The sequence below is a fragment of the Stegodyphus dumicola genome, chromosome 1 (assembly GCF_044657685.1).
Source record: "Stegodyphus dumicola isolate Sdum_Otavi_A_Nest chromosome 1, ASM4465768v1".
Taxonomy (NCBI): Eukaryota; Metazoa; Arthropoda; class Arachnida; order Araneae; family Eresidae; genus Stegodyphus; species Stegodyphus dumicola.
The window spans coordinates 222,454,235-222,473,384 of record NC_140768.1 but is presented as its reverse complement, the minus strand read 5'-3'; the positions used below and the strand labels follow the sequence as shown (position 1 = coordinate 222,473,384).

General features: G+C 33.7%; 1 protein-coding gene across 1 annotated transcript in view; it reads right to left on the bottom strand.

Moving 5' to 3' along the window:
* The window catches only part of LOC118184846 (uncharacterized), a 287,706-nt gene that overhangs the window by 12,142 nt on the left and 256,414 nt on the right, over nt 1-19,150 (bottom strand). The window contains exons 7-10 of the mRNA XM_035354573.2: nt 17,009-17,392; nt 13,372-13,503; nt 8,034-11,846; nt 2,104-2,231 (exon numbers count right to left, since the gene is read on the bottom strand). Of these exons, the coding sequence (XP_035210464.2) occupies nt 2,104-2,231; nt 8,034-11,846; nt 13,372-13,503; nt 17,009-17,392 (4,457 nt within the window). The remainder of the gene's footprint in view (nt 1-2,103; nt 2,232-8,033; nt 11,847-13,371; nt 13,504-17,008; nt 17,393-19,150) is intronic.

Sequence of the window (19,150 nt, the reverse complement as noted above, 5' to 3'; positions counted from 1 at the left end):
TTATAATTTGTGGTGCTTGGTTATTACAGCAGTTAATTTAAATTTAGCTTAAGCGTTTAACCCTTTTGGATATTATTATTATTACATAACGTGAGTAATATTGTGAATATTTAAACGCATTTCGCTAATGAAAATATAGTTTAAGGCGTTTAATTTGAGCTTTGTTTTTTAATTCTCTCGAAAGCGATTAGCTACTCATGAAAACGTGTCATGATTTTCGGGCATTCTCAATTTGTTTAAATATCTATGTAATATATTGAATGCATGTACCCTATAGTAATATGTAGGATGTCTTGATGTAGAAATCATAAAATTTATTTTGCCTCTTAAATTACCTTTTCTTATGTAGAGTCAATTCTAATTTTCTTTCGAGATGTTTGGTTGAAATACTCTGTTTAACATATGTTTCACATCATCGACTTTTATATTCTAAATTTTCAGAGTAATTCAGCCTATCTAATAGAAAAAATATTTGAGTAAATCTTTCTTTAGAAATTATACCTTACAAGCGTCATTAAATTTCTACTTAAGAAAATTAGCATCGAAGGTAGAATGTTGGAAATGGAGGATGACGTTTATATATTTTTCTAAAATTAATATTTCAAGTTACATTTTACTTAAAGATTTCAAGAGTCTACCCTACGTTTATAATCTTTCTGATTTCCTACATCTCATGATTATCTCATTTCATTTATTGAAATTACTGATCAATGAGATTTTTCAAAATCTTTTAATCGCTTCAGAATTGTGAAAATTATTTGAACTTATAAGAAAAAGAAAGTAAAGGATGTTTTCATATAATTTTTGTAGGTATTGACTTAAATTTATTCAAGTTAGGTCTTCCTTAGAGTTAAGAATGTGAAACTTTTTTCAGCATATTTATAGACTTCGGCTGATGAACAAAAAGTTAAGATTTAGTGAAGCACATAAAGAAAAAGCTGCAAAAAATTTTCAGTTTAATAAATTTTCAAAATCCTATTATAATATTTGTACTGAATGTCATTTCCAGCTTTTCTAGCATCTCTCATAACGATCATCTCTTCGAATAATTCCCGAACTATTGGCATACATTTTTACAGCGCAGAGTGTAAGCAGCACAGAGAATATTTTTACAGCACACAGTAAGTGTTCTTAAACACAGGGAAATTCTACGATACTTAAGCGGTGTTTTTCATTGCAAATAAATTAGCTTACCTTGAGATATACAGAAAATGTCTGATAATCCGACCTATTTACGGCAGCGATGCTGAATTATCAAATATGCTGGTTAAATGGACTAAAATTGTTCCTTGTAATACAACGAGGTTTTTCGCATTATTATATGTATTGAGGAATGAAACAATTACACATAGGAGCTCTGAAAATGTACTTAATAAGAAAAATGCATTAGCAAATAAATATATTCATAGCGTAACGACATTTAATCAGTTTTTACTTTGAAATCGTTATTACTAGTTCATGAAATATTTTTCCAATAAAATTGGACGTAAATTTGCTTTTAATCAAACAATAATACCCAGCTTTTAGTGAATTATTAAAGTAACACTTTTAGTCTGTATTCTCTTTTCAATATTTTAATTAAATTTTGAAAGCATTTTAAATAAATATGTTAAAGAAAGAAAGCGATAAATAAGCGTAAAGCTTTGAACAAACTAAAGAGGGCTAAAACTAATAGGGCGAAGCAACTGCAAAGCATTACAGAATATTACCAAATGAATTGTTTAATAATGTTATCTTACTGGTTTATAGGGTGTTTTAAACAACTGGATACCGATTTATAGGATATTTACAGTATATTAATTTCAAAAGATATTAGAAAACAGAAATTTAAAAAAATTGTTTATTCTTATTTCTCTTTGAAAGAATTATATTGGTTATAATTTTTCGATATATTTTATTTGTTCTATGTTTCCCTTTTTTGTCACCATACGAAATTCAACAAAACGAAATAAGGAATAAGAATTAATATTTAACTAGCTTACGAAAAACTCGTGAATTCTGATATGATAAGACTGTGGAAAGGATGCACCAGAATGAAGAAATACAAAATTCTATTTGCTGTTAAAATAAATTTAGTATAAATTTCTATATCATAAAACTTACTCCTTCCATTGCGTTCTTTACGAAATTCTTATACTCCCCGGAACTGCTGTCCGAAAGCGCATTGTTGTAATCGATGCTTTCATTTCCGAACTTAATAACCTTCAAAAGCACCACAAATGTTTGAATCTCTGAAAACCAAAATACATACCATTAAGTTATATTCGACAGGTAATAATCCTTTAGTTATTAAGAAAGAAATTTTTCATGCTATTATATTGAAAGTGATAATATTAAGTGAAAATATAAAGTATGAATGTAAAGCTAGAAGATAAAACATAAAGACTTTATAACGTATTTTCTCCCTCCCTTTGAGCATGTCTTCATGGTGTAACTGGAAGCCCACTCGACGCGTATTCGGGAGATCTGGTGTTCGAATCCCGTCAAGGGCATTCCACATTTTTCACGTCTCCATCCTCAAAAACGCTGATTTTTCTACAAATGGGGTTCGAAATAAAAGGTGGAGGACAATAAGTCGTCACCTCCAGGATTGGCGATTGAGTCTCCTAATTTCCAGTCGCCCTTTAAAAGGTGCAATATATAAGGTACTTTCTCCCTCCTTCCAGCATGCCTTCGTGGTGTAACGGTAGCACATTAGGCGCGTATTCAAGTTCAGGTTTAAGTTCCGGTGAAGGCATTGCACATTTTTTACATATCCTGCTACAAATTTAACGACTCTACAGCTTTATATGCAGGCTTATCCAGAAATGTCTTCGAGTTGTATTCTATTTTCCATATGATTATAACATTCAAGAATAATATTGTAAGTAAGATTTTTTTAGCAAATATTTCCCATTTAGCGTTCTTCAAATATAAAGGGAGCCAGTTTCCCTTAGAAAGTCCTCCACGAAGGCATTCCTTCCCTTAGGCAGATAGCCGTAGTGTGCTTTGCCATAATTAAATACACCAAAAACACCAAATATAAAGAATAAAAAATGTTCAACAAAAATATCGGTAATAACAGTTTCAAAAAATGTGAAAGAATTATTCACCTAGAATCACTTTAATTCTTGTTGTAAAACATAAGAATTCATGATATTCTACTGCACTAGTCTCTCGATATACGTTATTAACCTGTTCGAGATCATTGGGCAGCAATTCAGGAGAGCGATGCTGGATTATCAGATATGCTGGAGCACTGGCTTAAAATTGTACATTATTGGAAAGCGATTTTTGCGCCTCAAACGAATGAACAAAGGGAAAATAATTAACCCCTTATGGGCTTTCATTTGATCTGTTAAAGTCAACTAATCCAACAACCTCAACAGACGTAAAGAGAATTATCTCGCTCTATTTGAATTAACTACAAAATCATGGAAAGGATTAAACAACCATTTTTTATTTAAAGATAATTTAGAACATAAATGCATTTTCACATGCTAGCAAAATTAGCCACAACTCGTGGTGACGTAACTAAATTGACAAGTTCAAGTTAAACGTGGAACGGTAGTTAAAAACTACATAATTAAAATTTTACTCTAGACTGGTTCAGTAATTCTAACTGGAGCTAAAAATCAGTTTGTCAGCAGCGAAATAACACAAGCTGAATAACTACAACTATCCGAGCTGGTAGGTTTGGTTTGGTTTGGTTTGGTTTGGTTTATTTGATTCTGAGAAAGCACTCGCGAGTTATCTGTCTAAGGGGATGGATGTCTTCGTGAAAGACTTTCAAAGGGAAACTGGCTCGAATACACATTACTCATGAGAAAAATCATAAAAACATCCATGCAATCAGCCTTTTCGCGGGATTTTGATCTCGGACCGAACTACGAGTGTTCACGAATTTTATCGCACGGCCATTAGAGGACCCCAGCTTGTAGGAACTAAATGTAGCCTGCACGGGTAGCCAGAAACACGATGCGTCTAAACCTCCAAAAACCTCAGCTTAAATGCTAGGTAATTATTTTGCATTCTGGTGAGGAAACGGAAAAGAGAAGTTATAGTAAGGACACAAATCATAATAACTGGTTTATTTCGATAATAACCCTACACCATTATTCTAAAAATTCTGATGTGTACACCACATGACTTCCTTGTACGGAATATTAAATCATACGCATTTTTCTTGCATTTCATTTAAACTTATTGGATTGAATTAAGTCTACTTCGCCGACAGCGCATAAACCACAATAGAATAAATGCATTCTTTAAAATTCACTCTAGTATTTGTTTACCATAGCGACGCTCTGGCGCTAGATTCACTTAAAAATTATTACTGTAACTAAATTTGTATTACTGTTAGTTTGCGCGCAGTGCTTCAGTACAAATTTTAAATTTTCGGAAAATACAGTTAGTTTTTTCTTTATAAAACAAATTCTTATACACTATTAAGTAAAATAAATCAAGAAAGTTAATCATCTATGTATAAAGATGACACACTGAAAATTTCATATATGTATGACAAAAACAATTTGACTTATTAAAACTCGAAAATAAGCTAAAATTCTTACTTTTTGTGTTGCGCAAAACTTATGACTCCCCTTCAGTATTATATTTCGTTCACATTATAACTCATAATGCACAAAATTTATATCATTTAAAGAACAGAATTATCTAATCGTTGCCACATGTTCTATTCAAATACTATAATAAAGCTAGAATGATGTATAAAAGAAATTAAGAAAAAAAAAAAAAAGAAAAGAAACAGTTTTTCACAGACGATTGAGTATTTCTCATTTAATTAATTCAGTTCTCACTTCGCGAGAAGGTAAAAATACATAAAAACTCAAAATAACTATATTAAAAATTACGAAGTAAATTTCAAACACTTATTTTCTCGAAAACATTCTAGAAAGAATTAAGCATGATTTAATTGGCAATAATAAATGAATGCGTTATCTTTGTTGTTGCGAAGCTAAGTTTCTCTAGATTGGCAACAAATCCACTAGTCTCCTGTTTCAAATGTAAACATCAATGGCCGCCATTAAGAAAGGCTTAGCGGCAATTAAACAACTTTAAAACTGCTGATAATTCTAAAAATATTGCACACAGATTTACTAAAGGCATAAAAATTCTTAACCGGAAGATAAAAACAACATAATTCAATCATTTTTAAAGCAGAAAATGTACAATTTACAAGCATATAAGACTAAAGAAACTGAGATCACTGAGCCGGGTAACAGAGTGGATATATATATAAATATATTTATATACGTTTGGTGCGGCCGATTGCAACCAAAATACGAGGTGCACATCTACATGTTATAGCAGTCCTATATACAAAATTTCAACGTTCTGAGGCTACTCGTTTTTGAGTTATGCGAGATACGTACGTACGTACGTACGCACGTACATACATACGTTCGTACAGACGCCACAAACAATTCTCTTCAGAATTAATTTTAAAGCAGTTTTATAATTTTTTGAAGGAAAAGAGTATTTTATTCTGTCCTTACGTACAGATATCACGCAAAAACATCGTTAAATTGCATTCGATAGCGGTCAAAACGAATATTTTCGTTGAAATGTACTGCCTGAAACTTTTTGCGATTACAATACTTCCTTTTTACTTCGTACAAGGAAGTAAAAACACATTGATATATTTATAACATTAGTTTAACTTTAAAATACAAATGCAGTGAGTGTAATATATTTTGTACATAAAGAAGCACTGCACATCGTACTGTACATAGACGCTTTTCTGCTATCCAGATCCAAAGCAACTTTTCAACATGCTTTGGCATCTCTGATGTTTGTTTGGTAATCGATTTCCCCCTTCGCAATGTTACAGCCAAGTCTTATATTTTTAACATCTTATATTTTTTATTTATTATTTATTTTAGCATAACATCTTATATTTTTAAACACTGTATTTTTCATCCCCCACCAAGGTCATAATAACAATTTACTTCGTTGCATGATTCTTCTCATTTACTTTCCTGAAACTGATTGTTAATGAATTTATACGATAAAGTACAAAATCACTGAAATATTGGAGTTTTATCGGGTTATTTACTGAACAGTAATAACAGGCATATTGATGCTCATGGGCAGTCCTAGCATAGTGTCGAAAGAGGTAAATATATTAGGGCCTCCAGTTACGACTCATCTAACTCGAGTCGTATTTCAAACAAATATCGTATGCCAAACAAAACTTTTGTCGTTCAGATAGGACGTATGCTAAGCTGGATGTATTTCTAAGCCGATGAATGCCTAGCTGTTACTGTATTTAAAGGTGGATTGATGTCATTCCTTTGAGAAATCAAATGGATCAATGCGTAGAAATCATAGCTTTTGCCAGTTCCACAATTTATCACTTATAACTCTCCCTGGAATGGAAATTCCCCAAGCTTTGCAGAGCTGCAAACAAAGTATTGCCGGACAGTTAATGATGTGCTCCGGAGAAAGCTCTGTTTCCGGCCAGTTTCTGCAAGTTCTATATGATCTGGTACCATCTTCATTATTTAAAGGGGGTGACTAAACAATACTTTTAAAAGTGAAAAAATTCTCAATCGACGCTATGCTTTCTTTTCTCTTCTGAAAAAGATTTTTTTTTTCACATTCATAAATAAATTTAACAGAAGATGCTATTTTTAAATGATAAAATATAGAAAGCAGTAATAAAATTTCGAGGATTATGACGACAGGTAGATCGTAAACTCCGATTTTTCACGCTCACAAGAATTAAGAAATTTAAATAAAGATTTCAAATACAGTTTCTGATTGGTATTACCCATTTCAACCAAAGTACGGTAGCGTAAATACAAAATTCGTTTTAAATTTTGGACTTAATTTAATCCTTTAATTTTTTAATTTCATTTAATCTGTATATATACTGAATATTATTTCAAGCAAAGTGTTTTTAAATAGGGTTACTAAAACTCATTACAGAGAGTATCGTAAAAGAGTAATTATGGAATGTCTGATTCGATAGAGCAGGGCTTCTTAAATTTTTCTCACTCGCGACCCCTTTTTATCACTAAGACGTTTTTCGCAACCCCAGAACCCTGTAACTTTTACGAAAATTTTTGTGGGATTCCAATAAGCATTGCGAAAATCCGACACGCGTGAGTGAAACAGTCAATTTTTTCACTTGTACTATTGCATTTCACTTGTACTATAATATACTATTGCAGTTTTAGGTCATCAACTTTAATTTCTAATTTTAAGACATAGAACAATGTGAAAATTTTGAATAAGTAACAGACGAAATGACAGCGGCCCGTACAAAGCAAGGAAAATGAACATTTATATTATAAAAAGAATGCATCGAAACGCTTTTTTTTTTTTTTTGTCTGTTTTTGTTCTTTGTCTGTTTTTTCTTTGTATGTTTTCTTTGTTCTGTTCTTTCTAGGTCTTATCTTTATCTATTTTCAGATACATTGTGTAAATATACTTGGTAATCGTAAAATTATTATAATAAATTAAAGAAATATAAAATCTGGTAAAACTTTTGGCAATCCCCTGATGCAATTTCTTAAACTGTGGGTCGCGACTCCCCAGTTTAAAAAACTCTGCGATAGAGCATAACTGAGATAAATATTCTAAACTTTGCGTTTCAGGTAGCATATTTTCTTATTTCTATATACAATTAAATATAATTTTAGAAAACGTAAAGAACCATAACAAACAAAAATTATGCTGTTTAAATGAATACATGGTTTTTGAGAAAAATACATTATCATTGAGATTCGGAAAACAATTATTTGATTGAATGTGAAATTTTTTAAAATTACTTTTGTAAATTGTGAAAATAAACATTTTACTTAATACCGCTTTACAAGAAAACACTTGCTAGATCCGTAATTATTGAAAATACATGTAAAATAATGGAACTAAATGAATAATTTACAATGCAGTATAAGATATATTAAAATGTTAATAACTAAAATTTTGAAACATTCATTTGAAAATCAAATTCTTTTAATAAAATGTTAATTTGTAACTCTCAGTTCCATTTAAAAAAACAGAAGAATCAGACTGCTTTAATTTACCTTTACAGATTTCATGTTCATCTCTTCTTGCATGACCAGGTCGGCATTGGCAAGTCCAAAAACCTTTTTCTCCTTTGCAGATTTCTTTTTTATATGGTTGACACTTAGGATCGCAAATGCCATTTCTGCCATTCAAAAAAGGATCCTTTTCTGGCCGTACACTCTCAGTTACAACGATCGGTGGTCTGGGAACTGTTTCTTCCAATCTGACATCAGGTCTAAAATCATGAAGTCTGGGACCAGCTGCTCTTAAATAAGTCTCATCTCTTGCTTTCTGGTGTGGCTTTTCAGAAATAATCCTTTCTTCAGTATTTTGGAAGGGATCAGTGTTCGAAAGAGACGTACTGTCTCCAACTTCTGGTGGTTTTGCTGGTTTCTCCGTTCCTGCACTAAAAATATCAGAGTCTGATACTGCGTATGAAGATGAGGTTTCGGATCTTATTGTTTTCGTTGGAACTCCCGTTGGCAAAACTAAAGTTCTAATAACTGTAGACGGTATTGAATTAAATATGAGTGTAGTTGTAGTAACAGTAGTTGTACGCTCAGAAGGCTGAATAGTTTTATGGATTTGGACTGTTTCTGATGGCTCTGGTAAAATACCTAGAATCGTCCTTGTTCCTATTATAGTCGATACGAAAGTCCTTGGTGGAATTGTAGTTGTATAAACAGAGGGAACCATTAACGTTGAGTCCCGTGTGTAATATGTCCTTGTTGTAGTAAGAGCTAATGTTCTAGTTATGCTTTCTACACTTGTTACGTAACGAGTGGATAAAACAGGAACAGTGAATTTTGGAATTTGTGCAGGGAAAAATATTGTTGTGGCCCCAGAAGTTGTTCTACTAATAACAGTTTGGCCATCTTTAGTTACAGTCGTGAAGGTTTTACTACCTTCCAGCTGAGCATTAGCGCGTCCTAATATTGAATCTGTAGCTGTTGATACCGAAGGCTGTGGACTGGTAGTTTTTCCGGAAATGGAGCCAAAGAAGACAGTTCTTATACCACTAACGACACTGGTTCCAATGCTTGGTTTTAATTGTGGAGTAACAGTTGTTGTAATAGCTTTAGAAGTCATAGATGAATTGACAGAAAATTCCTTTGAAGTCTCCAACCTTGGAATTCTTTTTTCACTATCGGATACTATGCTATATGCATCTTTACTGTGATCTGTTACTGTGGACTGTTTTGTAGGTACTATAAATACAGTTCTTGCACCTGTTATGACACTTGTAGACACAGATGCAGGAGGAACTATAGATTTCGACGGTGAGTGTTCGCTGTTGCTCACGGCAGTTGATGTAGAAATTTGCAATGTGGAAGTTTTCTTGCTTTCCGTTGGAACCGAAGATGAAACATAAACAGGGGCAAGTTGTAAAGATTCCTTTCCACTGTCGTTCTTAGCATTATCGGGGAGAATGAAAATTGGATAATCTATATCTTTCGTTGGCTTCCGATCTTCTTCAGTAGTTATACTTCCGGTAGTTGTACCTGATGTAATTTCCGTTTCACCTTGTTCTGTAGTAGTTTCTGTGAATTTAGATGTCTCGGTTGTCAGTTCCGTTACATTTTGTTCTTCTGTAGTCACATCAGTCGTGGTAAATTCAGTTGTAGCACTATCCGTTTCAGTTTTATTTTTCTTGCCTGTTAAGCGACTCACAATGTCTTGGATGGCTAATCCAATATCTCCACCCAATGCAGTATTACCTCTTAACAAATCGGATAACTCTATAACTGTTGCAGGTTTAATTTCAGATGGAGTACTGGAAGTAGGTTCTTTCAGTTCGGGTATAAAAACTGGTGATAAAGACACTGTTGCAATTTCAGGAACCTTTGTCACAAAGCCGTCAAAGCCAGTTACTAACTTCAGTGTATCGCTAGGCATTAAAGTAGTAATGTGTCCATCTATACCAACTACCTCAGTATCTTCTGTAATGATACTGGTTGATGTAACTGGAAGAGATGTTTCTTTAGATGATATTTCTTCGGAAGGTTCGTATATTACAGGAGATTTACTAACTTCAAAACTACTTATAAATGCACTTAGTTCATCAATGCTACTGCTCATTAGATCACTCTCCGCGGACGATTCTATTGATGATGAAATAATGGGAGTTGAGCCTACTTCTGAATGAACTTTACTTTCGACTTGTATCATAGTTTCAATGCTAGGAGAGATAGCTGTACTAGTATCAATAGCACTGGATATTCCAATAATTTTAATATCGGTTTCAAAACTGCTGATAATATCTCCTGCACTTGCAGTAGATACACCAAGAATTGTTTCAACAGGAGTTGACTCTATCAATATTTCCGATGTAGGTGTAATAGAAGGTGGTGCTTCAATTGTCACAAACTGAGTAACAACACTTTCACTCGATGCAACAACAGGATCGGTTCCACTAAAGTATGTTGTGTAATATGTGAAAGTTGTTAAGAATGTTAAAACAGATTCTCCTGATGTAGCTGTTTCAGATTGCGAAGATGTTGACGTTGGTGTTATTGTCGCTGTGATAACGTCTGGCACAACATGCTCACTCGAGATTACGACAATATCGTCACCACTAAAGAGAGTGGTATACAAAGTTAAAGTGGAATAATCTGTTGTAGTAAATACATAAACTGATGGATCAGTTGTAGACTCTGAACTTGTCACTTCTGTGGTAGTTTCAGTAGATGTAATTAGTGAAGGAGGAACAAAGAGAGTTACATAACTTGTTAGAACTTCTTCTTGACTTGCAACTATAGAACTTGTATCGCTGTAGTAAGTTGTATAAAACGTAAGAGTCGAATAAATCGTCCTGATAGACGGCACAAGCTCTGGTTGATATGTATGAATTTCTGAAGTTGATTCTGTCGTTTCTTCTGGAGGTGTAAATGAGTTAAATGAAGACACTGGTAACTTAGAGGATACAAGCAATAACTCAGGTGAAGAGGTAAAAGAGGTTTCTAATATGTACGATGGAGTTGATAATGTAGCCAGTTCCGTAACGTAAGTGGTGACAACTTCTTCAATAGTAGATAATAAACTTTCCCCGTTATTAAATAAAGTTATGTAATGTGTTTGAGTATTCAAAACTTCCCTTGTTGTATATACGGCAGACTGTTGGCTGGTGAAAACGTCATAAGGAATGCTTTCAACTGTTGGCGATGAAGTTAACGTCAATGAACTAGCGACGTCCGCCGGTAGTGTAAGAGTGACAATATTAGATACGGTTTCTTCAAGATTAGTAACTATAGTTTCTGAATCTTGGAACAGAGTCACAAAGTTCGTAAATGTTGTATACAAGGTTTGAGTTACAAGTACAGATTGTTCCAGTTCTGATTTTTCTGTAGTCTCAATACTCGTTGCTGTCGTCGTTTCTGTTGCAATTGCTGGAAGCAAAGAGGGTGAAGGTGTAGGAAGAATAGTTCTAGTTATAGTATAAGTTTCAGTAATTGTTTGCAACTGCGTTTCGATTTCTTCTATTGGAGTCACAAATGAGCTTGTGTCTGAAAACAAAGTAGCATAGAAAGTAACAGTATTGTAGTTGGTTTTAGTAACCACGGTTTCGCTGGTATCAAAAACAGTTACAGGCCCTGTAACAGATGGACTAATAAATGGCACACTTGAAATTTCTTTCGTAACTGGTACTGTAACCACATTCGTAACAACTTGCTCTGAACTAGAAACCACAGGTTCGGTTCCAGCGAAGAAAGTAGTAAAAAATGTGTAGGTTGTATAAAAGGTTTTAGTTTCATACACCACAGGCGTAGATATTTCTTCAAAGGGTCTTGTTATTTCTGAAGGTTGGTCCACATACGTAGTAATAAGAGGCACTGTAAAAGAAAAATGCATATTTAGAAAAGAAACAGTCATAAAAAATAGCTGATATAGTTTAATTCATGTGTTCTATATTAAATAAAATGATAGCTAGACGGAATGTGTACCCTTATAAGATCTGGTCCTTTATGCTATCATACAAAGTTTCCAGATCTCAAAGTTTAGCCAGGCGACTTCTCTCACAGACGTGAAACGTGACACAACAGATAAAGGGTGTAAAAGACTTCTTTTTATTTAAGACAACTCTTTAACAGAAAGGCACAGACTTCCTGTTCACAAAAAACACCGACTACTTGCGGTGAGAACTTAAAGGTAAATTTAAGGAAAATTAATTCGAACGCCAAGAGGTAGTGCTAGACTTCACAATTTAATTTAACCTAACAGGCTGACTCAGCAACTAAACCGGAGATAGACTAAATAAATGGCCAGAAAGCATAACTGCAATTAAGATTAACAGCGGGAGGAGAAAACCGCAAACGTGCGCTATACTAGCGAAATTACGCTCTGTCTAAACTACTTGTTGCAGCCGCCGTTTTACTACTCTTTTTCGCCCGCTTAATTTCCCCCTGGTGACGTAATGCGAGGGGAAATAAATAATTCAGAAAGATACGAAAATTAAAATAACTGGTTAGTGAACTAAGGGAAAACTTATACCCTTTACCAAAATAAGCTCAATCTCACAGATAGCGATGTTTGCCTTTTCACTAGAAATTTCATCCCTCATGTAGTACTGACCTTACGCCATCGGACTGTCAGTTATCTCGAAGTTTACAAAACATTTTAAATAGTAAATTTTTCAGTAATAATGATGGGCTCAAATTGGTTTTGGTTGAGATGTTTGCCAATTAAGATCAGAAGTTCCTTGAGAGCGGAATCATGAAGTTACCACAAAGATGGCAAAAGATCATTGAACAGATTGGAAGATATTTGACTGATTAAAATTCATTTTTGCATAGAAAAAATTCAGTTTTATTTCATACTAAAAATCAAAAGTTACGTTTTTGCTAATCCGATATTTTATACCAAAAAAACGCAATTATTCAAAGAACTGAAAAAAATTCAGAAACTTTCTGCCTGATATTAAAGAACATCTTAATCGGAAGCAAGTGCCCAAGACTGATATTTACCGTATTTGACGGCATATAAGACGCACTTTTGTTTCCTAAATTTGATCTCAAAAAAAGTTACCTGCGTCTTATACGTGAAGGACACAGGTTAACTTTCAATACTGAATGCTATTTTTATTCCGGATAAAGGTCTAGACACACATAACGTTTTCTACATCTGCATGTGTGTGGCCTTCTAAATAAGGGTGCGTCTTATATGCCGTCAAATACGGTAAGTAAAATAAAGCTTGTAGTCATCTTTTCTGAAACCCTGTACATAACAAAACAAAATAAAACAGAACACTTACAATACGAACGGTAAAGAGGAAAGGTAACCATTGTATAAGCAACGTGAACGACACATACTATATACTTTGCCATTATGATCATCATACACAATATTAAAGCTATTTACCAGATGACAAAGTGTAGGTTGTTGGACCTTCGATTCCGTATTCTATGCTAGTAACTGGGCTTATAGTCGGTATAATCTCTCCTTCAAATGGGGTTCTTGTAATTGTAGAATACGAAAGTGCATACAAGCCATCTAAAATTTAAAACAAATTTAGTGTAAGTGATAGGAAAGCATAATTATATTAAAAATTGAAAAGGGTACACTACAAACTGAAAAAGAAGCTTTAATTTCATAAACAAAATAAAAAAGTTATAGATAATTGACTTAAGCATCATATCCCTACTTTATAGAAATAATACAATCGTTCATTACATTATAAGCCAATGTAGAAAATTATGCTGCTTTTATCTTGATAAATAGATAAAGCATCAGTTAAGTGTCGCCCAGAGGGGAAGATGGTTAGTGACTCTGACCAAAGGTCTCGAGTTCGAATCCCGGAGAAGGCATGGATATAAATTGTCTGTTCCATCATAAGAGGCAACGGCGGCCCACCTGTTAAGTGCCTCCATAATAAAGTGATCACGGCTTTCGGTTTTAGTAGTGGCCAACGCCTATACTGTCTGGTGTCCGCCATTGGAAGGGAAAGAAATATTAGTTAAGTTACTTGATATAAAATGACGTTTTATTCTATGAAAGATTTTCATTATAAGAGATAAAATGAAAAAATGCATAACAAATTTCGCTTTCTTTTCATGCTACTTCACAACAACAATATTAAATCTGCAAGCAGATTCATTACATGTAAAGGGCATATATGAAATACACGCATCTTTATGAAAATCACAATGTCATGAAGGAAATAAGAATAGAATGGCACATTTAGGAAATGGTCAGCAGAATCTGACTTGCAAATGATTAGAAATGCAGGGTAAATGCGCCTGTTTAGGGTCCGCAGCATCAACAGAATAATTGTGTGTCGTAGACGAGCCAGACAATTAGTATATTGTCCTCAGTTAGCTGGAAACTTTCCCAAAGAAATTATTATACTTTGTTCACGTCAAAAGGCATCATATGAAATAACTGTAGATTTCCAGTGGTGTTCACTCCCATGCAGAAGGATTTTTGGAATTTAAGGCTGTTGCTGTAAAAAATATAAATTATCACATACCATGCGAGTATGGAAGCCGTGAATTAAGGACAAATGGATACGATAAAATGTTGGCAATGGTATATAAAATGCAGTAACATCAAGGAATTATAACTATCTCATCCACATGGCACTTGCAAAACTGCAGCTTTCTTTTAGCGTTGGCATAGCATTGGTGCAGTTTCAGATATGACGTTGTCTACTTCCACTATTCAACGGAATCTGCTATGTACACGATTGCGTGTAAACATTCTTTTGAGAAAGAGTCTTTTAAAAATGAATCATAGATGCCTTAAACTACAACACGCGCACACACAGAAATCTGCATTGGCAGCAAGTTATGCTTTTCAATGAGTCCTGTTCTAAGAGACCATAGTGATGACCACATGTACATTAGGAAGGTACAATAATATGTGCCATCTTTTAGCATGTATTTTAGAGTCGTATTTCCTAGTCATCTTTGCAGTTAAGGAGATGATGCTTCTTTCCTAGCCTGTAGATTTGCCAGATATGTTGCTAACAGAATATGTATGAGAAACGGCCATCTCTTTCTGTGAGTAGACACAGAGTCGTAGCTAGGGTTTTCAGCGCCCAGGGACAACTGAAGATTTCGCGCCCCCTACTGCTTGCCAAGGATGGAAAACATTTAATTCTAAAATATCGTAACATCAGTTTGGCGCCCCTTTGATTCTGCGCCCGGGGACAGATGCCCCCTTGCCCCCCTCTAGCTACGCCCCTGACTAGACAGTAGTAATGAATCATGGATTCCAATCAAAGCAGTATAACAAGCAGGTTCCCACATGGATATTATCTACATGGCGGCTTCACGAAATACTGATTTTGCACCACGTTTAAGAGATTAAATCATTAACTTAAATTGCAAAGATTTTTGGAGTTGTACAAAGATTTTGACAAAGTTTGGAATTTCAAAGAAATGATGAGTTACACTTCAGTGAGTTTAGTGGCTTATAATGAATCGAGTTAAAGTTTATTATGATATATCTGAAACAAAAAATTTCATTACTATAATCCACATTATTTCTATAATCCACATTATCCACATAATTTCATTACTATAATCCACAGTTATCTAATTAAGGCAAAATGTGTCTTCATTAAAGAATAGCTTGAAAATTGCACTGTATTTAACAATATGTACGAGAAAATCCATAAAGCTTCTATGCTGGTTGATTGCTCAACTATAGATAGTTAATAATAGATAGTCAAATAGATGTTGGTATGAACTAAAAGAGTTTCTGTGTATATATTAAATACAAACTGTTTAACTTCATTATTTAACCCTTTTCAAAGTAGCTACATTATTGAAATTTCTTCAAAGACTTTAATTATATTCTTAAATTACTCAGTTTTTCTTTTATTTCTTTTAATGCTTTAAATCTAGGAATTAAAAAGAGTCTAATAATATCTTGTTGTAAACATTTTGAATGCCTAATCAGTAAGTAACGCGCCTCATAGTTTGTCCTGGCTACTTTGCCCTGGATGCGCATTAGTCGAATAAGAATTTCATGAGTTTTCTTCCATGTATTACGTAAATACGAAGTCTGTCCCATTGGCACGTCTTCAATGGAGACATTCTTTCTAAGGCATTGTAGCCCTCAAGGACACTGCCATAAGCAGTGAGCCAAATCCTTTGCATTTAATAACTTTCTGTTGATATGCGGGTCTATAAAAATTATCTATAAAATAACGCAGCTTTATTAAGTAATGCTTCCAAGCATAACTTTCACAGATTTTGACAGATTTTTTCCCCAATGGCGGGCGCTTGCCTATAACGCCATTGGCCACGCCTAAGGCCAGAAGTGGTGGCCATTTTATTGCGGAGGCACCTAATGGGTGGCCAATGTTACCTCCTATCAAGGGACAGACAATTTTTATCCATGCCTTCTCCGGGATTCGAACCCGGGCCCTTCGGTCGGTCTTCCCTAACCACTGTACCGTCTGAGCGTCCCTTTTACAGATAAATTTATGTCTTCTCCAGAAACTCGTAAAGCACATATGTGTACTTATTAGACAAAGCATTGTGCCAAATATAAAAATTTACGTCTTTAAAATAATTTTTATACCTTAATTTAATGTATAGCAAGTGGACTTATATTTGTGCTTTAAAAGGAAAAGTAGCTTGTTTATTATAAGGAATGTTAAAAAAATATCATTTGAAAATCACAAATTAATACTTAAAAAACAAAATAAAAATATTCATTGCATATACTTTAATTTGTATTTGCTATTCTTATTAGAAACTACTGTATAAAATAAATCTGACCTAGTATTATGCGTTCACCAGCCATGTGATTTTAGCTAATCTAATGCAAATGAAAGCAAAAATCAACCTTTAGGTTTGGGTTGATTTTATATAAAAAGTTTCAGTTTTGCTGTCAAACGTAAGTTATCTAAGTTTGAACTTTGCCTTAGTTTAGATATTTCAATTGGTTTATTTCGATGCTATGTAATACTAATGCTTTTTTCAAGTATTTTCAGTGAATATAACTGATAATTTAAATCAATTTTTAATAATTCCTGACTACTTACCTAGAGTCTGAGTGACTATTCTTGAATTGGTTTCTTCTAAAGTGGTCAGCAAAGTCTCATTTCCTACAATATATGGTATAGTGAATGTTGTAGTTGTGAAGTAAGTCAGAATAACAGATGATGGCATTATCATGGGAGATTCTGATTCATAAGTTGGTGTTGGGACAAAAGAAACAGTAATGGGCGAGGAAGTGGTTAGGAGAACATTTCTGAAACTTGTATCCAAACCGAAAATAACTGGTACGGATGTAAGCGTAGTATAGGTGTCATATATAACTGTAGTAGAAGGAGGTCCAAGTCCAATTTCAGTAGTTGTCGGTTTGAGCTTCCTACTAATTTTTACCGTAAATGGTCGCTGAGAGTTTGAAACTACACCAAGGGCACCTAGAATCAAAAATATATTTAAGCAATGTAGTTACTGATAAATTGAATATGAAATATACATATATATTTGTAAAATGTAAAATATGAACAAGATTAATTAACTTAATTGGAAACAACTGGCAATAGACCTTCAAATATTTTAATTTTAATTAAACGTATCCCCGCTTCAAAGGATACACTTTGCGCCATCTTGCGTCACTCTCCCAGCATGCTACGTCACTTTTTCCCTACAATTTCTCTGCACTGTGAAATCTTTAGCCCAGTCTCTGCTCAGGATTGACAAAACACATTTCCCGCTTATAGATAAGACTGCGGTTAGTATGCAACATTTTTCTCATCAGATGCTGCTTAAATAAACCACGTCTCTCGCTTCGCCTTCTTTGTATTTGTGAAGAATTTTTCTTATTTAAAATAAAAATGATGTGTTAATGATCACGCTGTAAGGATTTTAAGTTTTACTAAACGTTTATTTTTACTTTAACACTTTGCTATCGTCTCCCATTTTCCATTTCCGACCAAAAAAAAAAAAAAAGCGAACATATTAGTTATGCAAATTGAGCTTGCAAACTGTTAAGTATTTAAATTGTGGCTTTTAGCCAAGAGAGTGAGAGAAAGACTTCTCGCCACTTTACCTCGCACGCGCTTTTCAGTCAAATCCTGTCTGCCCTTAAGGCCAGAACTTAGTTCTCTTTGATACTTGACGACGTAGTTTCCCGCATTCTACTCACTACATATGTACAGTTTAAAAGGCCAAGCTCCGCGTTATTAGTCTTTATCTAGTTACTAGTCCGCGTTATCTGAGTTTAGTTCTTTTAGTTTTATTTCTTATTTTCTACGCTTCAGAACCTAAGTACTGGTCTTTGTATTCGGAAGTGCGAAAACTGTGAGACTGTAAACTGTGAGAAATAAAGGGTAATTAAACCTGTGTCATATCCTCTACATTTGCACGAACACAGTTTTAAGTAAACACCCTGTTCCTACAAAGGATTCCAGTTATGTTTACAAAGGCAATTCGAAGAAATAGTAGTCCTGATAAAGCAAGTTGTGATTTTTCTCCTCCAGTCATCTGCGCAGAAGTTTTTCTCGACCAGGACTAAATAGTGAGCTGGTTTCATCTTCCGCAATAACTACAACATCTCATAAATATCCGCTTTTTTATGGTAGCTGTCATAGAATTTCAACTGTTAGTTAGGATTGAATATATATATTTTGGCCTATATTTTTGTATATACATGTAATTAAGCTATTATAATCATATAAAACTTTATATTACATAATATTCTTACATCTACCTCCCCATCAGCTTTTATAACAAAATTTTTATAATATTGTTTTTTTTATTCAAGTCGGGGAATTACTTTTATGTTTGAAATTATGAATTATTCATTTAAATACACATTTTATGCATTACTTTTTCACGATTAAAGGAATCCATTCAAACATACCAAGAGATGAAACTCGATCGTACACAAATTATTGCGGATTTTTTGAGCGAGGGTTATTTCTCTTTGATATCTCAACCCTCTTCCGGGAAATCGGCAATAATTATTTTTTATGTATATACTTTTATAGCTTATTTTTACTTACGCTCCGCTCTTTTCCTTTTTCTTTTTTAAATTGTGCGTTTTAGATGATACCATTAAAAATTTTAAATGTTTTTAAATTTATTACACGTTTTTAATAGTTTTAACACAGTCCTATTAAATATTACATTTTCTAATTACAGTTTGGAATAGTTTTTACATTTCCTTTCTTAGA